The following is a 25,224-nucleotide window of genomic DNA, read 5'->3' on the forward strand; positions in this document are numbered from 1 at the left end:
GAATACTGAAATATAGAATTCAGGAAATCAATTTTAAATTTAATTTCTGATAAAAATATTAACACAGCACTATTTTAAACTTTGTCCCCAGTGTTTCGCGTCATTCCCTCACAACAATGTTCTTATCACCTGCAATCTTCTTAGAATAAAAATATTTTAATAAAAACTTCAGAAGTTAACAACTGGCATCATAGAACAAAATTGCAGTATGTTTCCATCTTCAAGTTAAAGAAGCTTTGCTGTGAAATAAATTTGAAGGAATCAAACCAGGTAAAATTTTTTACATTCGTCATTCCCTCATGTCATTTTTTAGAGTAAAATAAAATACAACTTCATCGAGAAAGTGGATAATTATATGTTGCTTTCCTGTATGAATATAATTGCAAGCGATTGACTTCAGAAATTAATTAGGCCTAACTGTTATTTTTAAATTTTATTGAATTCGTCATTCCCTCACTAGTGTATAAAGTGAGGGAATGACGCTGAAGTGAGGGAATAATTCAAGATGAGTATATTATCAAATTTTTTTTTGTTCAATTGTGCCAGCCAATTTTATTTCCCAAACCTGTAAAAACTATTAAATATATAAGACTAAATTATAATAAATATTAGATATACTTAGTATGTTATAATTTTCAAACTTTAGGTAGATGTAACTTAGATAAAAACATGTATTAAAATAAAATATCATTCCCTCACTATTAGTGTCATTCTCTCACTTTTTAAATAGTAAAAATAATTAATTTACTTATTAATTAATTTGAAAAATAAATTAAAAAATTAATAAATTAATTTATTAAATTAATTAATTCATTTATTTAATTAATTTATTAAATTAATTAATTCATTTATTTAATTAATTTATTTATTAAATTAATTAATTATTAATTATTATAAATTAATTAATTATTAATTATTATAATTAATTAATTATTAATTATTATAAATTAATTAATTATTAATTATTATAAATTAATTAATTATAAATTAATTATTATAAATTAATTAATTATAAATTAATTATTTAAAAAATTAATTACTTTAAATATTAAGTATAATTTATAGGATATATACTTTCTCTATAATGCCATTACATATTTCTATTAATATAAAAAGTTTCAGAGCTTTTTATTCACTTTACTTTTTTGGGATTTTATGAACTGAAAAATGACAGTTTTCGTGAGAATGACCCATATAGAAAAAATTATTTCACAGGAAAACAATAATTTTTGAACTTTTATTAATTTTCAATCCCAAGACACTGGTTGGTTTTACAACAAGGAAACTTCAAGAGAAAAAATTTGATCATCGTTCCTATAAATCGTGTGATAAGATGTTTTCTGATTAGATTTTTATGATAACGGCATTAATTTTTTACTGTGAATAACTACTTTTATAAAATGTTTCTTCCTTTTGTAATAAAAAATACATTCATGTACACAAGTAGATAATTTTAGTTTAATTTAGAATAATGCCTCCTACTGTGGATCTTCCGTAAATTTCACGAATTTTTTTACACCAAATTGCTAACAGAAAATGAAATCAAAATAGGGGAGAGTGGGGTCAATTGTAATATTTTTTACTTAACTATTTTTAACTAACAAAAAGTACAATATATTATTAGTATTAATTGACAGACGAGTAAAGTAGAATATCCTCTAATAGAAAAAAAAATTAAATACCTTATTTTAAATGTTATTATACTAGTTATTAACAATTTTTGACAATCGTGCACTTGTTACAATTGTCTCCACTTACGGGGTCAATTGCAACAGTTCATAAATTCAACTAAAACACAGTTAATTATACATATTATCATAATTGTGATATATTTTTTTATTGATCAAAATAGTAGTGATATTTTAGGAGTAAAAATAATAATGAGCAGAGACCTAAAGGGTTAAACTTTTAACTTTAAGGGGTTGAAAATTTTAATTTATGCTGTGAAAGGTGACAAATAAAATAATGCACATGCAACATAATATAAATGATATAGGAAACTATTGGTGGTTCTTAAAGAGTTAAGTAATGGTTTGTAAACATAAGATTATTTATTTTCAGCTGTTACTATCGTCCCTTTACTTATTGTTACAATTGTCCCCAAGACGCCATTTCAGCTTCATTTGTTAAAAACAATGCTAGTTAATTAACAAAATTAATCTTTTTTTCCTTTGAAATGTTAACTAAGGTGTCCACTTACATATTCGGTTAATAATTTTTATTTGTTTAAACAAAATTACTTCGTTACAATATAATATTCTATTACCAAAAGTACTTACGTAGCGTGAAAATATCTTTTGTGATGTAACTCTTTTAAAAGTACATAAAAATGGTTGCCAGCAGGGGTGTACATGTAGATTTATTAAATACACCTTGTGCGCCACCTAGGAACCAAATCTAGAACCCGACACTCGAAATATTTGCTCTGTTACAATCGTACCCTGTTACAATTGACCCTACTCTCCCCTACTGATAATTTTGAAAACCACAAAAAAATTAATTGCCAGCACTTTATTTCATAAAGTTTTTGCAATTTATTAATGTTAGTTTGAATGAAATGCTACCGACTGCAGATTCTCCGTATTTTTTAAAAATTCTTGTCCCAAATTTCTAGAACAAAACTAAGTGGAAGTAATAAACGTTTGGAAACTGCAGAAAAATCTGATTTTAAAAAAAGAAGATTTTTCCTAGTTCCTTAGTTCCTTATTTTCTAAGTATAATTTTGTCAATTAATGAACAGTCTCTTATTTTAGTAAATATTTCGCAATTTGGAAAGAAAATAATGTTTTTTTTTTCGTATTAAGGAATTTTTTCTTTCGTTAAGTAATTAACGACTTTTGAATTTGTTCCGTTTCTTTCATAAATTCTAGTTGTTTACTTTCATATAATTAAGTGTATTGATAACATATGGAAATTAAAGGAAATGTTTTATTTTGAATTTTAATGTCCCTATGGAGATTAAATCCGTCCTTACGGAAAACTGTAGAAAAATGTTCTGAGAAACATAACATTTAGTTTTAAATATTTTTCAAACTATATTATCCTTTTATTTTATAACCAATACCAATAGGTTTTTGTTCCAATTTAATTTCTTCCTTTTTTCGGTCTAATTGGTAATATCTAATTTCGATTCGATAACTCATTTCGTCAAATAAATAATATCTTTTGTTAAAAAATTGCCATTTTACTGACAACACTAGGGTACAATTTTTTTTAAAACTGATCTTAGATATTTTCAAATCGTAGACGAAAAATGTCATTTAAGAAAGCGAAACTAATAAGACTATACTAATAAACTAATAAAACTATACTGAAAAACTACATAATAACTTTAAGAACAAAACTAATTTCAGATTTGAATCAAACGAGTTCAAGTGTTTGTATTACTGTGACATGAAATTTGTGCAACAGATATTCCCCAGTGTAAACGAAATAACGTAAATCGATTGCGTAATGTGAATTTCCTATTACCAAGAGGGAAACAGTTTTACTTTAAAAAAATATTATTAGAAAAATATTTGAAGAACTTAAGAAAAAATTGAATAACCCAATTAAAACGGAAAACTTCGAAATCGTGGGTAAAAACCCTTCCTTAGTTACATTCTTAACTAAAAGCTCTTCAAAGTAAATAAAAACACATTTTTGTGTTCCAATCATTTGTCAAATTCAGGTATTTCAAATCAACGCGAGTACTTTAAATTTATTTTTCTTTTCTTGTGTTGATTGATGTGTGTATTACTTCACATGAACTTCCATAAATAACTCTGTTTAAAGTCAATCCATTTGAAAATTATTCAAGCATTTTGTACATTAGTTTTTAAATCATATAAATGCACTGGTAAAATTCTCATCAAGTTTTTTCTTAAAAAAATAGATTAAGATGTAAAATAAGTTTTTTCCTTAAGCAGAGTAAAGATAAACAGAAGTAGAGAAATTGATTTTGCAGAATTCTACAGACTAATTACTCCAGTTTTGAGATTTATTTCGTTTCAATTCTTTTTAGAGATCGACTAGTTTCGACAATTTTTTCGAAATAAAACTAAGCAAAACTCAGTGGCACGACAGTCCAAAGAGGACCAAAGCCTACGGTGCCCATCATAGTCTTCTTGACCTTGGACTCAGGGGTGCAGGAGCAGTTGCTCCGGTTGAATGGTTAGCCGAATGCGTGTCCCTAAGTGCCCTTGGGTACTCAGTTTATCGAACCACTGAAGGGATGAAAGGCTGAATAAATCTTGACCGGCACGAGGATCGAACCCAGGACCTATGGCATGATAAATTTTTAAACACTTTTATAAATTTAAAAAAAATATCTTATTTGTTTTATTACGTGAAAAAACTTATAAGACTAGTGCAGAAAAAATGAAACTCTACTTTTTTTCTCTCTTAGTCTGTAGTTCAAAACGCATGTGCAGTAATCATAAGCACTCGTGAAAATTTGTAGACAATTATTTAAAAAAAAACTTGAGACATCGTATTTGTGATCGTGTGTGTCGTGCCGTTTAAAATGTGAAAAAAATCCGATTTTGATATAAACGCATTTAAGGACTTAAAATCATTAGTCACTGTCATCATACTTAAAACCTCTGTTATCCCCTTGCACAAAAACTGCTATAACATTGTAAATAATTGGATTATAAGCAAAAGTTAAGCTGAAGGGATTCTAAATTAATAATAAACTCATTTTCGCAAATTTTGTCCAAAATCATGTTTTTGCACCTAACTCAAAATATTGATAAAATTTCCAAAACTTGTTAAAAGTTTAAGGTCATTAACCGGAGATTAGGCTGCAGTTCTGAATCACGCATGGCAGACTAAACTCATGTAAAAATAAGCTGTAAAAAATTACGGATCAATTTGCACTACAAATTACTGGTATTTTGGGTGCAGCATTCGTAAAATCTATTTTACCGGACAAACCATTTTTACAGTAAAATATTATGCCGTAATTTTTACAGCAATATTTATTCAATTAGAGTGATTCAGTGATTTTGCTGTAATCATACCTATAAAAATTACGCTATATCAGATTTTTTATTTAGGTGAAAATTTATTTTATGGTAAAAAATACCGGCACCCTGAATGCTAATGCATTTTACCATAATTCGATCTAGAATTTTTCACAGTGTAAATAGCAATGAATCTTTTATCATGTAGACGCTCTCAAAATTTGATTAAAATAAAATCTTTTAGCAAGTATTTTTTATAAAAACCGAATCAAAACACCACTATTATTATAATATCTTTTAAGTAAGTTACAAATCATACTCTGTTCAATCACTACACAGTAAAAAATTTCGGAAAAAATTACGATAAAAAGAACTGGCTTCCTAAGTGCAGCATCCGTAAAATTCATTTTGCCATAAAATTCCTATCGTAGTTTTTACATACATTCATACATACATATTCCTCTTCGAATTGAAGACTAGGGCTTCTATCGTAGCTTTCCATCTCACTCTGTTTGTGGCCAGATATTTTGCCCCTCTCTTCGTTTTCAATTCGCTCATTCCAACGCTAAGTATTTTTAGGTTATCCTCTTTTTCTATCGCCCTGAGGGTTCCAATCAGAAAACACGTTTTACTTTAATTTTTACAGCTATATTCATTTACAGTGATTCAGCAAATATTACTGTAAAAGTTACGATAGATCTGATTTTTTGTTCCATAACATTTTACACTAAAAACTACTGGCAAGAGAGTGCGGATACTTTCTTTTGCAAATTTTCATTGAGTAAGTTCTAAATCAAACTACGATTACTACAACATCCTTTAAGTAAATTCCAAATCGAACTACATTAAAAAATATTTGATTAAAATAGCTATCGATAATTGTGCAAGTTTATTTTATGTACATCGAAATCTATTTAATATTTCTTAAACCTATTTAAATCTATCCCTACTAGTTTAAAATCGTTTTTTTTTGTTATTAATGTTTACACAATCCAGTATTGCAACTATTTTTTTCATCCTACCAATTAAATTTTAAAAATATCGCAGAACGAAAGATGTATTTTGTTGAAGAATATTGCTCCCTAGATACGCTTAAGTTTTTAATTGAACATCAGTATTTTTTTAAATCATATATTTACACAGGTAACAATAAAATCAAAGAACTTTCATAAGATCAAAGCGTTGTAAACTTAGAATGAAAAATTCCTGTAGTTTTGATACTACACATATAGGGATACAGATTATGATTTTAAATAAATTTTTCTAATTTTCAATTAGACGTTTAAAGCTAAATGATAATATTTTTAACTGAAACTATGCTGTTTTTTTAAAAATTAATATGGACCTGTTACTCTAGTAAAAAAATAAAATATAATTATTTATACATGAAATATTGTATAAAATTTAAAAGTTAGGAATTATCAAAATTGTAAATAAATTAACTTTAATCTCCACGACGGCAATATTATATATAAGCCTCTAAATTTGCGAGATAAAGACTCATATTTCTAAGATGGAATAGTTTTTGCATATAATACAGTTATAAAATTGCTTCTCTTAATTACATTTTTTTAATTAACACAGATATTTTCCTAATCCAAATGATTTGGGCAAAATTAGCATAAATTACACTTATATGTCTTATTGGTATTTCATAACTGGAAAAAGTAAAGCTAGTTTAAGACATGAGCTTTTTAAATTAGAAAAATAACATTAATTCTGTTAATAAATGTTTAAAATAAATATTTCTTTTCATCTTTTTCGACAATATTTTTCCACAAACTTACTTATATAATCTTAAAATGGTTTGTCGAATAAAAAACGTTTTTTATAGACTTAATAATATCTATGAATTATTAAAGGCATTAAATATTAAACTGAAAGTAAAAAATATTTGCAAAAGATTAAATAACAGCTTCAGTCAATGCTATTTTGCCGGCATTACAGTGAAAAAGTGGCTTTATTATTATTTTTGAATAAATTCTCAGTTTTCAAATTTTGAGCTTTTAATCGGTTGTCTTATTTTAAGATTGAAAGCTTCAAAGAAGGCGAGAAAAAAAGTATAACGTTTTGGTAAAATTAAATCAATCTATCAAGACTACGTTGCGGAAAAAAATGTGGTCAAAATTACAAGAATATGGTAAAATTTGCAGTGTTTTTTGGTCTATGGGAATACCAGAAAGCTAGGTAATTTTGGCAATATTGGTAAAATTATCAATAAAATATGATTTTTTCAAAGTATGATGAAATTTGGTGATAGTGGTAAAATTTGGCAATTTCATCATGATACCTCTGGGCACGGCCTTAAAATCATTTATTCGGTTAAATGCACTTTTTTTTGTATTTTTCACTAAATGTGTGGTAATAAGAACTATAATTTTGAAAACCAGAACTTCCTGTAAACTATTACCGTATAATCGGAAAAATTACCAAATGAATGGTTCAAACACCGTATAATTTGGTTTTATTAAACAGGATTATGTTTTTTTTTTATTAAAGATGTCACGTCCATATAGCATGATAATTTTGTAAGACTTTTTTCTTCGTGTAAAAAGCATGCTACATTCCCTTTTTAAATTAAATAAATTGTTAAAATTAACTTCCAAGTGTAACGCAACTTTCAATTTCCAACTTTAAAGATACATTTTTACCTTTAAAATTCTTTAGGGTCCCGCAGTGGACTGATCGTTCAGACACGGTTCCCAGCAGATCACCGAAGTCAAGCATCACTGGCTACGGTCAGTGTGCGGGTGGGTGACCACTTGGATCAGTCTGCGTAGGGAGCGAGGGTGTGCGGTATTGGTCCTCGTTAAACTGTGTTACCGTAAAGTGCTCGACTTCGCGCGCAGGTCGTCGGGCTACCGAAGCGGGGGTGCCATCCCCTCCTCAGAGGATCAAAATTGTGATGGCACGTCTTCGGATCATCCTCCGGGATGTTTTCCAGACCGTCGCCAATAGCCCATTGTGCAGCTCTAGCGCGACGTAAATTAACAACAACAACAACAAATTTTTTGGGAAACTTTTTCTGAATTTTTTAAGAAATACTTAAAAGATTATTTTATAACTTTAGTGATGCTTAGTTCATGCGATTTGGTTTTGAAAGCGCTTACATCTGGTATGGTTATAAGACCATGGATTTAAAATTATACGAGTTTTTTACAATTTACTACTGACAATGTGACCGTAAAGAGGAATCTTTTCTCAAACTTTCTGATGGAACTAACCCTCATTTGGCTTACATAGAGAGGAGGAACACGAGGATCTCCCACTGTTAGCCTGACACCAAGGTGACTCCAACCTATGATTAACCCAAATGGCTTCAAAGTATACCGGATACAGTAATCCAAGAATATGAGCGGTAAAGCGCCTGCAACTCTCTCTAGTGTAGAAAACACCGTCCACACTAGTAAAAAGGAGCCGTGATAGCTCCATGGTTAAATCATTCTGTAGAATCTGGGACTGCCTGGTAACCTACCCAGCTTCATGTCACCTTACCACCTCATGTCACCTTCCCATTCATATCACCTTACCACCTTGGATGCCACCTTATTTGAGTACTAAAGGTAGCTGGTACCTAGTGCTGACCACATTGTCACAATTATGTCTTTACTCTCGAAATTGTAGCTCTTCATGATCCCCCAAGCCAGCTAACTAGCTGTCGAGCACTGTTAGAAATTTCTCGAAAAATCAGACTAGATTACGTTTTTTAAAACCATACTAGTTGTAAATGGTTAAAAAACAGTGTAGTTTTGTATTCATGGTTTTATAGCCATACTAGTTGTAAACTGTACCAAAACAAAAAGTATTTTCTTTACCGTAAACTTTTCGTTTAATTGGATGAATGCTGCCAATTAGTTTATATTATCAATTTTAGAATGAAAATTCCAACCGTGAGTGGTGTGTTACTCTACTTACCAATAATAGAGCTCTAAATTGTTATTTTATTTAGTCATGTTGTATTATTTATTTATTTATTTAAAAAAACTCGAAATTTTGAAACTCAATCTTTTTAACCACGTCATTATTGAGATTAGATGAACAGTTCTCTTTAATATATTTACATATAGTTTTCTTTTAACTATTATTTTTCTAAATCTCATGCTATTTAAATTGGATTTGTCTAATAAAGCAAGAGCAATAAATGCTCTATCGAAAGGTTTCCTAACTAAACTGTCTGAATCCAATAAAACTGTTATACTCGTGATTTTATTATTTTTTTAAATCACCTAATGAGCACCCGGGACGACAATTGATTGTTTACAAATTGGAAAATGTCCTTTCGTGTCACGTGTTTTGTCACGTTCTGAAAAAAAAATATATCTATTATTTCATTAAAACTGAACTCGAAATAACTTATTTATCTAACTCAAGAAACTTTACCAACTAAAAATATTCTAATTAAAATTATATTTATAGTTATTTTAATTTTTTTTTCCAGAATAGGTTCTGCTTTTAGTTTGTCTTAATTTTTTTCTACATTTTACTTTCAAATTAAAAATTTCTTTAAAATAACTTGTTTTTTTAAAAAAAAACCCACATTGAGTAGTATGAGTGTAATTTATTGTGAAATGCTTTTCTCTTTTTAAAAAAAACCTTTCCCTGCAGTTTCATTCCTTAAAAAAAGCATACATTTACATTTCGTTGACTATTTTAAAGAAATTAAAAAGTAAATAAGCTTTATTTACTTTTTTTAGTCTTTATTTAATTCGCAATTTTTATTTTCAGCGTTTTAAAATACAAATAAAAAACTTGAAATAATCTTTTCTGATGCATGCGTCTTACCGGATTTTTTGTGTCTAAGTGTGAAAAAAGAAGGATTTTATACCGAATTGATATAAATATAATTTTAATTAAATTCTATATGGATTTATTTGAAGTAAACAGTAAGAATTCGTTAAACAATAAATTTTAATTTCAAAATTTGATTTTATTAGATTTTAGAACAATGGTTATATTATGTTGCAATTCACAAATTTAAATTTAGTTACTTATAACTTTTTCTGTTTTAGCAGAGACTAATTATTCTAAAATACCAAATTTTGCTTAGACTAGTTGGAGTAATTATTCATTAAAGTATTACTTCAAAAGTAATTTATACCAACGTTTTAATTATATTAAAATGTTCTTCGAATTTATAAAAGTTTGAAAATTATTATCTGTATAAAATTCTAAAAATAACCAATTCGATCTTCTTAAAAAGTCATAGCGTGATAACATTTTATTGAAATTTTTATTTTAAACACAGTTTAATATACATAAATAAAATAACTCAAAAATACTTCATTGAAAATAAATGCAATTAATTTCACGCTCATAAGATATATATGCTACAAAAAGAAATAGAAATATTTTGTAAAAGAAGTATTTGTTCTTAACAAAAGAGATGTTTTATTGAACTTAAATCCATTTTTTAGATTATCAAACAATACAAGAACAAGTTTTTTGCTTGAAAAATTCCGTTAATTTGAATTATAATATATTTGATAGCAAGTTAAATTATGCACTACTAGCTGGCCTCAGGCCTGCAGTTCCTTTCGGATTGTTTCGCTAATCGTCCTTGTTACGTTCTTTTATTGGTTATTTATGTATTTTAGTCTAGCTTTGTGTGCAATGCATAACAGTAGTTCTTTCTAAAATGAATTTCGAAAAATATGCATCATATTCATCCGGGAAAATCTTTGATTTCTAAACATTTTAATGCTACTTGTGAATTAAAATGATTGGAAGCAATTCATCTTTTGTTTCATGTGCGAATAAGAGATTGTTAACTATATCATGCAAAAAAATATTGATAAATCTTATTTTTCTTAAAAATTCCTTTTTCTTTCTTGCTCACATAAGAAATATGCAAGTCTTTAAAACCAAAGAATACTAGACCTGCTCCTTATAAAATTAAAAACTAAATGCTTGTTTTATGTTCACATAAAATATGCATAACTCTTTCAAGCTAAGGAATATGAGTTCTAGTTGCTATTTAAATAAATTTTTTTTGCTTCATGTTAGCATAAAAGATAAACAGTTCTTTCTTGAGCTAAACAATAATAGTTCTGGTTGCTGTAAAAAGGAGTTTTTTTGTTTTATATCAATATAAAAGATGTATATTTCTTTCATGAGATATGCAATAATAGTGCTGGTTGCTATTTAAAAGTTTTTTGTTCGTTTCATGTTAACATAAAATCTATAGTTCTTTTATGAAATAAACAATAATAATTCTGGTTGCTGCTAAAATGAATTTTCTTGTTTCATGTTAACATAAAAGCTACATAGTTCTTTCATGCGCTAAAGAATATTAATTCTGATTTGCTATTAAAATTTATTTTTGTGTTTTGTGTTAACATAAGAGATTCATAGATCTTTCATGTTCGAAACAATATTAATTCTGGTTGCTATTAAAATTATATTTTTTGTTTCATGTTAACATGAAAAATACATAGTTCTTTCATGAGCTAAACAATAATAGTTCTAATTGCTATTAATATTAACTTTTTTTTATGCTAACATAAAATATACGCAACTGTTTCATTATAAAAATCAAAACACAAATCTTAATAATAAAAACTTTTTATACATCCGAAAAACGTTGACTTTTTTTTTCATTTTGCAAAATAAGATTTCTGTTTGCAAGATTTTCATAATAATTTACAGTAATAATCGAATTTTAAATCCTGTTAGGAACATTACATTACTGCTATTTATAAATGCTTTGTTCAACTGAAAAAAATATTCAAACACAAAAAAATTAAAATTATTATGTTTTTCGAAAATGTGTCAAATGAACACAATAAAAAATGTAAAAGATGTCAATGATTTTCGAATTTTACTTAAGGGTAAAAGGAAAAATAAAATGTTAATCTGTATGTGATAGTTACTCGTAGCCTGAGGAAACTTTTGTGATGTAACATGTTTCCTTCTTTTCATATTAATCATCAAAAGACTTTAGAATGTTTGAATGAGATTTTTTTTTTAAATTTAGTTCTTTGTTTTTAATGTTTTCCCCTATTATATTATTTTAAGTAAATCTAAAAAAAATTAGTTTTAGTTTTAATTCCTGAATAGCATTTGTTTTGTCGTCTTTCAAATATGCATTTCAGAACATTTTCATATCTTTATATGATGTACACATTTAATAAACAAAACTTTTACTTCCTTTTAATCACACATTATTTTTTGCTTGATTTTTTTGCATTGTTTCCTTTGTTAATATATGACGCATTTTTCCCCATTTTATATTTATAAAAATTTTATTTATTAATAATTGAGTAGTAAGAAACTAAAATAGCTATAAACCTAGTTCAGAAGTTATAATTCTCTAAAATATTTTTATCGTAAATAATGAAGAATATATTGTACAAGCACTTCTCAAAATAAAATAAAATAATATTGCCAAACTAATTAGAACATAAATATCACTGCTGTATTCTTCTTATAGCTTTATAATCGTATCATCACGCGTTTAATTTATTTTCGTTCATATTATTCCAAATATAATTGAAAATCATGTTTTATATTTATCTATCTTGAGTAATTCTACCTAACACACATTTTTACATATACGAACAAGACAGCTGGTATTCCGTAAGAATTTTTTTACAAAAAATTGCAACTAATTATTAACTAATTATTATATAAATTAAGACGCTTTATAAAGCTATCTATTATTTTTTAAAAAACTATGATTCATATAAGAATCTGAAATCTGAATATTTCATGAAGTTGAAAAATATTTAAATAAGACGTTGAGTACTTTTTAATTTTAAAACATAGTACAACGAAAACCACTCTTTTAGGAATTATGTATTTATCAGGTTTTAATATGATTTACATTCATATTTATTTATACGAAAGTTTCAAAAATAGTAAAAGTCAATAAACTCAGCTACTACCTTGTATGATTAATAATTAAGGAAAGTTTTACTTTTTATTTTTTACAAAATAGTTAATTCTAAGGAAATTATAATCCATATACTTGATTTTTAAATTAAAAAAAAGTAATTTAACTATTCTTTAACTTAATGATTAGTTTAATCTTATAAATAAACTTAAGTTAATTATCACTCGAGTTTCAACTTTTCTTTATTAGGTAATTTATTCTATTATCTTTTTGTATGTAATTTACTGCATTTTCAATGTAATAAAGTGTAATATTCTTAATAATTCATTGAATGAATTACAAGGAGCTAAAATATAAAGAGAATTATAATTATAAATGTGCCATAGAAATTCTTATCACTAATATTTTTTTTTATACGTAGTGATTTGAAAAATTTCTCATTTTTTGAAAAAAATGACTAGTTGAAGAAGTAATTAATCTTAACATTTTAAACTAATAATGATAACTAAACAACCTTAAATATAAGTTAATAGTCTAGTTAAAATTTTTATGATTCTTAAAATTTCCATGTTGTAAAACCGTAATAATATGATTTTATAATCTGTATTAATGTCTCTAACGTTTTATCATGATTGCAGGTATAAAATATGGTCCTCCTTAAATATTTTCACGTGTTTCACTCTAATGTTTGAAAAAAAAGTTAGACGTCAATGTTCCTAAATATATTAACAAAGATTAGATTATGATTATAGAATGTGAATATCACCTATGCCTTAAGCTTTTAAGAAAGGAATTCTCCAGCACTGAAAGATTTTAACATTTTGAACTCTAATAATCTTAATTATTCTATTTAAGAAGCAATGATGGTAACATATTTAATTTCAAGTTACTAACTACTTGTATTTGCAATGTAAAAATCATACGCTTACAATTTTAATCGTGGCAGTAAGCAACTAAAAATTACGATAACAATTGCGGCTGTAATGAGCTTTTAACAATATTTATAAATGAAAATAAATAGCAATTGCAAGTAATTATAATTACGTGCAATTATATTATTTTTATAAATATTATATTATTTTTATAAATATTATATTATTTTTATAAATATTATATTATTTTTATAAATATATTATTTTTATATATATTTATAAATTTATTTTTTTGCACGTCTTGCTTCTACACTTAAACTAAGAATTTCGCGAGTTTTCATGAATTTTCTCGTGGATTTGTCTGCTCCTACAGTGTTCTCTTGATTTAGTAGCAAAAATTTTCTTCATAATTCATGGAAAATATATCTGATTAAAATAATAATTTAAAATTTTTAACTGGTAAACACTTGGTTGAGTCAGGAAAATTTTCCTAACTCTGCATTCTTACTGTGTCACAAAAAATGATTAATATTCTCTACCAATGGTAATGCTCATTATTTAAATAAGGAGTAATTTATTGAGTAAACAAAGTTTACGTAATTTTTCACACTTAATGTGACATAAAAAATGAAGATGAATTTATTAGAACTCTTAAAATAATAATTTTAAATTTTTGAATATTGAGCACTTAATACACACTCTAAAACTTTCAGGATCAAATAACGGTAAAAAGTACCGGCTATCAGGATGCCGGTGATTTTTACCGTTAAATCCATTTTTACTAAAACATGTTACTGAACAAAAAACTGATAAATCGAAATTTTTTCAACAATAACTACTGTAAAATCACTGAATTACTCAAATTAATATTGCTGTAAAATTTACGGTATAATATTTTACGATAAAAATCGATTTTCACGGTGAAATGGATTTTACGGATGATGCACCTAAAGTGGCAGCACTTAATTTAATCCGGAATTTTTTATAGTGCAGTTATGAGAATTCTTCTAAGTGTTTTGTTGAGGTAACAAAAAATTCACAAAAAAAAGGAATCCGAAGTCTTTATTGAACAAAAGGAAAACACAACCCAAATTTTAGAACGAAACAGATTAACTCCTTTCCTCGAATTTAAACCGTTCATTTTGTAATCTAATTTTTAAGAGGCTAATGCACTTTAAGTAACACGTCTAACTTAAAGATTACATAAAATTTAAGAATCATATTAGAATAAATTAGTATACTATTTTAAAATATCTTGTTACAATGTACTTCACTAAATATATTAATTCGATACAAAATTATATAAATTTAGACGCCACTACGTTCTTTTATCCGTTTATAAATGAACAAAAGACAAAGTTATTTTAGAAACCGATTTTTTTCTAGTGATATCGTATAAAGTTCATTACCTCTTTATATATTGCTTAGGGAAAAAAATGAAAGACCACGGAAATAGAGATTCATCGTCAACATAAATGGAATTTAAAAATCGTTTTCCTCAACATTCAAAGGTATTCATGAGCCATTCATCTGGAATTATCTCGACGGGGTGTGCATCATTGGACGTCACATGATAATGGACGCGACTGTTCCTTAAAATGGAAGATAATGGGTATCTTTCTGCTATCTATCCACGTTAACCTATAACGGTTATTAGCTGAGCAGGAAGCTAAGAACTCCAGATTCAGGTGTTCTGATACAAATACAGAATTTCTCGTCTGAGATTCTTAGACAGATAATTTCAAAATTCTTCCATTTTGATAATTTGCTAAAATTATTTCTATATTTTGTTCCAGAAAACTTTGTTTAGATTAATCTATTTTACATTTTTTATTTCAATTAGATTTTCTTATTCATTTCAATTTGATAATCATCACTCTCAATTAGAATTCATTCTTAAGTTAGTCTTGAATTCTCTTATTTAAATTCTTGACGGGGTGTGTATTATTGGATGTCACATGATTATGGAGGCTACTGTTCTTCAAAATAATTTTTCTTTTCTTTGTTATTTATCTTTGTTAACCTCTAGTGGTTAATGACTTTGAGCAGGAAGCTAAGAACTCCAGATTCAGATAAACAAATACAAACACAAAATCGTCTGAAATTCTTAGGCAGATAATTTCAAAATTTTGCCATTTTACTAAAATTATTTCTACATTTTTTTTTCAGCATTCTTAATTTAGATTAAGTTCTCTTGAATTTTTTATGAATAAAATGGAATAAAAAGCCAAATGTATAATTTAGATTTTTTTCTTTTATAAATGAAATCGACATTTTTAAACTTCGTCATTTTAATTGATTTTCTTATTCATTTGAATTCGACAATTGGGTACTTGCACTCCAAGAAGAAGAAGACAACCAATCCCCATGCATGTGACCTATGACGTCAGCACCAGCTAATCTTTATCACCAATATGGAGTATTAAAGTTGGGCTAAGTCTCTCTACATAACTTAAAATATTAATTAACTTTGAGTTAATTAAATAGAGAGCCGTATAGCTAATCAAATTTGTTGAAATATAATTCTTTCTAGTCTACTTCTTTTACTTAACTTTAATTTATTATTTGTTCATGTATTTAATTGTAACTGTTATATATTTTTGTTTTGTGTACCTGGCAACTTCGATGCATAATAAGTTTGTTTGTGTTCTACATGGCTTCGTGCCTGTCTTTGTGTTATTATATAGTGGTAGAATTGAAATATTTGTGAAAGATTATAGGCAGCGTTACTTAAGAGAATTGGTACTTGACAGGCTTGACTTCCTCGAAGTAGAATAAAAGGAACAGTTGCTAGCGTAAACAAAAGCCACGTTTCAATAACCAATCAGGATCGAGATACCCACACTACGTCACTTGCAGGTATCCCATTGGGTATAATATAAAAAAAACACAACTACTTCCACTTAGTAGGAATAACATTTACCATGACGCAATGCTAAATTCTAAGCCACTATCCACATAAATGCCACTATCCACATAGATCAATTATCAATCAAAAATCGAATATCAATTACTTTTCCTTATAATGCAATAAAATCTGGCGAGCAGCTATTTAAACGATCAAACACTTCGTTTGTTTATTTGTGGCTTGAAGTTAGGCTCGCAGAAAATGCCATTCATGAGTTAAATTTAGTAGGAATAACACAACCTGTGACGTAGGCTATAGTATACCCAATTATCAGTTTAAATTAGAATAACAAATTAGAATCTTAAATTATGATTCTTAAATTCTGGACAGGGTGTGATCATTGAAGGCAGCATGACAATGGACTCGACTGTTCCCTAAAATGGAAGATAATGGATATATTTCTGTTATTTATCTATGCTAACCTATAAGGATTATTGCCTGAGCAGGAATTTAAGAACTCCTTATTCAGATAAACTGATGCAATTACAGAATTATTCGTTTGAAGTTCTTAGACAGATAACTTCAAAATCTGCCGTTTTGGTTGCCTACTAAAATTATTTCTATATTTTGTTCCGGAAGAGTTATTTTAGATTAATCTATTTTACAATTTTTATGTATAAGAAAGAGTGAAAAGCAATTTGTATAATTTAGATTTTGTTTCTTTCAATGGAATCGTAAATTTCAATCCTCGTCATTTCAATTAGATTTTCTTATTTATTTCAATTCGAGAATCTTCACTTTCAATTAGAATTCATCCTGAAATTATTACTTTGTAGAAATTAACTTCTAAACTGAACTGTAATAACTGTAAGCTGAGTTTAACTGTGCACTCAGAAGAAAAGTAAGATCAAAAATATTCAGAATATTGTAAAATTTACCGTGTTTCTGGTTCTCTATGAGATCACAAAAAAGATTGATAGCTTTCACCCAAGCACTTTGGTAATGATTTTGGAAAAACTAATAATGAAATATTGCTTTATAATGTGTGATTAAATTCGGTAAATGTGATAAAATCTGGTAAAATGAGACCATAGTACATAGTACAAAAACCATTTATTAGGTTAAATACTTTTCAATTTAGAATTTTTTATTAGTGTGGAAGTGTTGTAATAAGAATTATAATTTTGAAAACCGGAATTTCCTGTAAACCGTCACCATATAAACGGAAAAAATACCAAATTATAATAATTTAAATACCGTATTGTTTGGTTTTATGAACCAAGGTTATGTTTTTTTAAAACAGAAAATGCATTACAGTAAGGTACGGTAAACGCAAATTTATAAATACCACTACTTCATTTTTTTTAACCAAATAGTTATTAAAAAAATTATGAGCGTCTCTGGTGTTTAACCTTTTTGAAGTACGTAATTGAAATTTTTTCCTCTAAAGTAACTAAAAAGATAAATCTATAATTTTACCAAAAAAATGGAACAAAAACTGCTATAAGTCAAAATAACACAAATGGCTTTAATTTTTGATAAAATATTTTACATATTATTACAGTTATAATAATTTATTATAATTCTTTTTATAGTTTAATTAATAGGAGAGGCATGGAATATCGGGATGTTATGTTGATCTAAAAAACTTTCAAATTGCTCTGTAAAAGATATATAATTTCTTCGCTTATAGCTAATTATATTTACTGCATAATTGAGGCAAAATTATATTAAAAGATTAAATTTTTATGGCCTGAAATTACATTTAATATTAAAATACATTTCAAATTTCACTCAATACTTAAATGCGTTTTAAATTTTTCATTAATTATTTTGAAAATTTCAAAAAAAAAAATCCTTTTGTTCTATAAAGGATTTGTGATCGTTCAAAATTGGTTAAAAGTAATTTCACACAATCAGCTTTTTCTTTCTTTTTTCTAATTACATTGATTGTACCAAACGGTCTATGATAAAGTTAAAATATATAATTGAAAATTCAATGAAGTGAAGTTATTTCCAAAATTAAGTTACTTACAATTCAAATATCATGCACATCTTTTGCCTCAGATGACAGATAACAATAGTACCTACCCATAAAATTATTTTATTCCTCTATCTGAATGTCAAACATTTTTTTCTACGTTTCTAATATAATTATGATTTTCTAATAACAAACGGTTTCATTAAAAAATAAAAGCTTGAAGCATAATTTAGTTATATTGTGATATATAAATTATACCGATTTTCTTTCCTAAGTTTTTGTTCACATTATATCAAGACATTTTGGCGAAATTCAATTTCGTGTATTTCGATTTTTAATAAATTTGGAAAAAGAAGATGAAATATTTAATAGATTTTTGGCTTCTGTACCTTACTAATGCTTTGAAAAAAATCATTATAGCTAATTCAAGAACTGTTTATTATTATTTTCATCAAAGAAAAGAAGGATACCGATTTAAATTTCATAAATAATTTTATATTCTCTGAAATTATGTAGTTTTGAAAAAATTAAGTTAAAAGCTTTAAAAAAGTATCTAAAAAGTATCTAAAAGGCGAAGAACTCAAGAAATAATTCTTATTTGTTTTGTTTATTTCTTTAATTTACAAACTTTGTTTTATTATTATTGTTTTTTTTTGAAATAGCTTTTTTTTAAAAAAATATTGCAGAAATATATCATGCAATTTTGAATTTTCGATAATTATTATATTTAATAATAAAAGTTGTAAATAGTCATTAAAATTTGTTTTCGCGTGAAACTATTTTTGGATTGGCGAATTTTAAAATCAAACATAAGATATTTTGATTATTGCTAGGCATGGCGAAAAACTCAAGAAAATAAAAAATAACTTTGCTTGAAAATATTGCTAAATAAAAACAACTTGAGAACCAAACAAGTGACTGAAATCGCAAAGATTCAAGATTTTCCTTATGATTGTTTTCTTTTTTAAAAGGCTTGTAAATACTTAAAAAGAAAATTTTCATGTTTTATTTTCCAACACATTTTGTAATGCTTTAGATTATTAGAGTTTAAAGAAAATGTACAAAAAATAAAATAAAATTATTATGATTGGAATGTATTTTGTCGATTTTTTAAAAATAACTTTTTTTTCGAGTTATGCTTTTGCAACAATAAAATAGACAGGTGCATTTTTAAGTGAGATGAAGAGATAGATTTCGATGCTGATCATTCCAGAATTTTTTGATAAGCTCAACATCTTTTTATAATGAGTAAAAAATATTTTAAATGAATTCTGCTAGAATGTTATAAATTATTATATTTGACTTACAGAATTCCTAAAATTCAAACTTTTTAAGATTATGTATTTTATTTTTTCAATTACGACAAAGAAATGTCAGCTGAAAATCGGACATTTTAAATAAGGGTTCAGTTTTAACTAATTTTGCTTCTAAAGTTTTTCTTCTATACGGAAAAAAAATTCTGATAAATTATCGTTTTGCATGTAATGTCATTTCCGATGAAACAAAACGTAATTCTGGATTATAAAATCTAAAATATACAATATTTAAACCATTCATTTAGTATTTTTTCCATTCGTACGGTAACAGTTTAGGAAAAATTCTGATTTTCAAAATTATCCCTACACAGTCATCAAAAAATACAAAACTAAAAAGTAAATTTAACTATATAAATGGGTTTTATACCATGATATAAGGTATCACGATAAGATTATCAAATTTTACAACATTTACTTAATTTTATCACTTGTCATAAAACCATATTTTATTGTTAATTTCAACAAATCGCATCGGAAAAAGTTACCGAGCTTCTTGGTGTTCCCATAGAGCGAGAAAGACAATAAATTTTACCATATTTTGGTAGTTTTAACCATTTTAAGTGTATTTTTTAAAAATTTATGTAGAACACACCACTTATCATATTTAAAGCTTTGATTCACTCTCAGAAAAATCAGTTCCATGTTCAACTGTTAGAATGAAACTATGAATCCTAATATGGTTCAAAATTTTCTGCTACATTTATGAGCTACTTTTATATCACAGTACTTATATTTATAACGGTGTGAATTAAGCCTTGTTTCAGTTCATGTTGATTCATGTTTCAAGGGAGATCAGTTGGCACTATATGGTATGACTTAGTACTGTACTAAGTTCACAGTAAATTTGATCAAATGATGATTTAACATGTTCTAAATGTTCTGTCCTAAAAGTGCATATAATTTTGTAAAATTGTCATTGTCAAAATAACACATAGAAAACAACAGAAAGCAAAAAAGAATATATGATAAAATAATTAAAAATTATAATAAAGGAGGAATACAAAAATTGAAATTTATTGAAATTAAGCCAATTTAATCCCGAAAAGATATAATCACGTTTTCAGCTCACACACATACGTGAACATTCGTGCTTTCTAACATTGTATTAATAGAGCAAAAGCAAAATACATAGATGCAATAGTGTGAAGAGCAATTAAAAAACCAGACTGAATCTATTGGTTAATAAAATTTAATCGAACAAAAACAGCATTAAAATTGAATAAAAGAATTAATATTAAGAAAGCATGCATAAAATAGACGTCACGTGTTCACGGTCAATTTACAAAAATGATATAAAAATATATTTCCGTAACTAATTTGCATATTATAAAATATGAAATTAAAGCGTAATAAATGGAAGTGGGAAAATTTGTTTTAGATTTTTTATACTGACTTTATTAACCTACTTGATTCTTCTTGGATTTGCCACAGAGATGAATGCGTGCAAGGTAACAACATATTAAACAGTATGACTTAAAAATTATAATAAACAAAATTTCGCGTTTTAAGAACATAATTTTAATTTGATTTTTATGGAACTTAACTGACATCTATTGAATTATATTTGTTATTTTAATTGAATGTTTCAGGAGTTTCTTGCTTAGTTATAAAATTTTATAGCATTTGCAATAAATATAGGATCTCAGTGATTTGTCCAAATTATAATTGCTCCCCACAACTTTATATTAAGCAACATGACTTAATTTTTTTATATTAAATTTGTTATATTAGGTTCAATTTTCATTTTAATTTAATGATATTGCATAGAATTTAACTACATTGGTTAGATAAGAGTAGTTTTCGTATTAAATTTTGGAAATGTAAGCCAATTTATTTTTTAAACAAATAAATATTACCATACATTCTTTTAATTTTATTAGGTAATTATTAAATTTGACTAAAATAGTATTGATAAAAATGTTTCTAGAAGCAGTTATTGCATTCGATGCAATTAATTTGTTTACATTAAACTAAGAATCAGTCCTTTTATTCTTAAGTCATCAATGCTGATTTATCTTCTTTTTTAATATTCAAATATACAGAATTAAACTTAAAATTAATATTATAATCATAATTACGAATCAAGACCAAAAAAAGTTCAAAAATGAATTACATAACTTAGAAAATTAAAAATAATTAAATAATCAATAAACAAAATCATGCAACTTTTTCAGCTATCATCTCCTTCGAAAGACGTTAAAAACATATGACCACAGTACTTATATTAGTTACCTTAATACCTATATTAGTATATTTACTACCTATTAAAGCAACAACAATTGTCCCAATATTTTTAGTATCTATATAGCCAAAACATTAAACATCATCGGCGTCAACAATAATATGACGACTCTTTACAGTTCCTCCTCCATAAACTTTAGTACCTTTCCTCCATTACTTACCTCTTCAATACATTACTTCTTTTTATTTCAATTAACAATATTTCAAAATAAACTTATAAGTTTTTATCAAAACCAGTCTCTATAGCACATAACAAGCAAGTGGTTTCACATAAATTTTGTGATAGTAATACGGTTAAGTAGTTTTCAAATGGCATCCACGTTAATCAATAAGCTTATCTGACATAACGAGTAAATAAGTAAATATACTGAGGTATTGAACAGGAAATAGGCTCCATTTTTATTAAATTGGGTTGTAAGCAAGCAAGTACCACTAAAGTTATCGTTTAAATATTTTTTTAAAGAATAACGGAATCGTATACAGTTTAATAGCAATGGTTTATGTTAACCAAATGAAAAGAATTTTCTCTCAATTCCTCCCGGTGGGACTAAGAGAAATATTTAAACGAATTTTAAGATCGGGTAATAAAATATAATATGCATATCAAATAATACTTAATTTTCATATTCTAATACACTCGGGATGTTTTAAATTATTATAAGTTTTGGCAGTTTTATAAACATTTATTAAAATAAGAATGAAATTCATGTATATTTACGTAGTATATTGACTATTTAGAATATTTTAAACCATTATGTTTGAAAAATAGAATTGTCATGTAAAATTTAAGAAAAATATTTTTAATCAATTGTTTAATTTTATAATCAAGCAATTCAATGAAATTAAGATGAAATTTAATCGAAATAAAATTACAATTCGAATTTACATTTCTTGATGTGTAATATCATAAATTCTCACAAGCTCATTTTCTACTAGGAAAAATTTGTTTTATTTAGAATGTTATGAACTATTACGCTTGAAAAATAGAATTGTAATTTAAACTTTAAGAAAAAACATTTTCAATAAATCGTTTAATTTTATAATCAAACAATTCAATGAAATTAATATGAAATTTAATCGAAATAAAGTTACAATTCGAATTTACATTTCTTGACGTGCAATATCATAAATACTCACAAGCTCGTTTTCTACTAGGTAAAAATTGTTTTATTTAGAATGTTATAAACTATTACGTTTGAAAAATAGAATTGTCATTTAAACTTTAAGAAAAAATATTTTTAATCAATCGTTTAATTTTATAATCAAGCAATTCAATGAAATTACCATGAAATTTAATCGAAATAAGATTAAAATTCGAATTTGCATTTCATGACGTGCAATATCATAAATACTCACAAGCTCGTTTTCTACTAGGTAAAAATTGTTTTATTTAGAATGTTATAAACTATTACGTTTGAAAAATAGAATTGTCATTTAAACGTTAAGAAAGAATATTTTTAATTGTTTAATTTTATAATCAAACAATTCAATGAAATTAAGATGAAATTTAATCGAAATAAAATTACAATTCGAATTTGCATTTCATGACGTGCAATATCATAAATACTAACAAGTTCTACTTAATAAAAATTGTTAACAAACTTATATAAGTAAGAAAAAATGTATACAATCCCTGGCCAAATTATTAGACGCACTGTAAGATTTTATGTAAAATCTGAACCATCAGGTGATACTATGCAGCTTTATTGTTGCTACGCGACTGAAACCGGAGTGCACTTGTTTTCGTGCAATTGGTGAAATTAGACGATATAAATTCGCCCATTGGATAAAATAGACGATATATTATATAAATATAGATTATTATATCATGTATTATGATAGTATATTATAATAATTAGATCAAATTATTAGACGCACTGTAGTATTTTAATAATTGCTTGTTTCGCAGTAGTTTGTATGCAACACTTTTAAATTTAAACATACTTGTAATGGGTTTTTATAGAGGAGAATTTTTATATACTTTCTATATGTATTTATTTTTAGCGTATTGCATTACAATGCTAACCAATTGATACACGAACATAAACAAGCGTAATCCGGTTTAAGCCGCTTAAAAAAACAAAGCTATAAAGTAACACCTGATAATTAGTGATTTTACATAGAATCTTACAGTACGTCTAATAATTTGGCCAGGTATTGTACTTAGAGAATTAAAAAATTTTAATGTTTAGTATTCTGATATATATATGAATTTATTGTTCTAGACACTAGATAAAAACGTGCAATGCATCCAAACGGCTTAGCTTCTTACCTGGGTCGAGCAATCTGAGAGTAGTACTTGTCCAGTTTTTCCAACAAGTGCAGGGCTTCGGCCATTTCCATGTCATCTTCCATATGAGGATTGGCCCTTGATCCGTCCGGCAAACTAAGGACTACTAAAGCAACGGTTATCGTAATTGCAAAAGCAAAAACTCCAAGTTTACCCATTTTAAGTAATTGTAAACTTTAAATGTTAAAACTATCTACTAACTGCAGTGTTTATTGACTTTAAACAACAGAGTGCACCGACTGGTGTGGATTAGAGAATGGATGAATGATGCGATGGTATTTATGCACTTTCAGGGTATAAAACAAAAGAAATATGTATCAAAATTGAAGGCTCCCCTTTATCCGCCAATCACGTGTAAGGTTTGTCAGGAGCCCACGTAATCCATGGAATCCTTCCATTGGCCGAAAGTAAGGAGTATTTTAAAGCAGATCGATAGAAATGGCAACAGGCTGTAAGGGAATTCGAAGATGTCGCCTTTTTGTCAAGATGGATTTTATTTTTTGAAAAATAATCTATTTTTATAGCTTTGATCTATTTTTAAAATAGTCAATGAACATCTTGATTTGTAAATCACTTTCGAATCTTTTAATAACATTTCATGTCTAAGGGTAATCAGAAGATTTTGTTTTTTGGAATAATGCTAAAACATTTTGTGAAAACAATTTTTATGATCTTTCGTTTCAAAACACTACTTTTTTCTGGTAGATTGTTTAAAACAAGCATGTGCATCTGCTGATTTTAAATTTGCAAGGATTTAGATAGCTACGATCATTTCTCAAAAACTGAACACTATGAATGTAATTAAAAATACGTAATGTGTCAATTATAGTATAAAATTAAAATTTCATAAACATTTATTAAATTTTATACATATGAAAAAAATTTTGCAAATGTCCAAA

At 26.6% G+C, this 25,224-nt stretch overlaps 1 protein-coding gene across 1 annotated transcript in view; it reads right to left on the minus strand.

The window, feature by feature from the left end:
• The window catches only part of LOC107437149 (uncharacterized), a 45,706-nt gene extending 21,107 nt beyond the window's left edge, over positions 1-24,599 (minus strand). Inside the window, exon 1 of the mRNA XM_016049061.4 lies at positions 24,308-24,599. Within this exon, the coding sequence (XP_015904547.1) occupies positions 24,308-24,483 (176 nt within the window). The 5' untranslated portion in view covers positions 24,484-24,599. The remainder of the gene's footprint in view (positions 1-24,307) is intronic.
• Positions 24,600-25,224: the final 625 nt, after the last annotated feature.

The sequence above is a fragment of the Parasteatoda tepidariorum genome, chromosome 6 (assembly GCF_982258835.1).
Source record: "Parasteatoda tepidariorum strain Cologne lab strain chromosome 6, Ptep-v5.0, whole genome shotgun sequence".
Taxonomy (NCBI): Eukaryota; Metazoa; Arthropoda; class Arachnida; order Araneae; family Theridiidae; genus Parasteatoda; species Parasteatoda tepidariorum.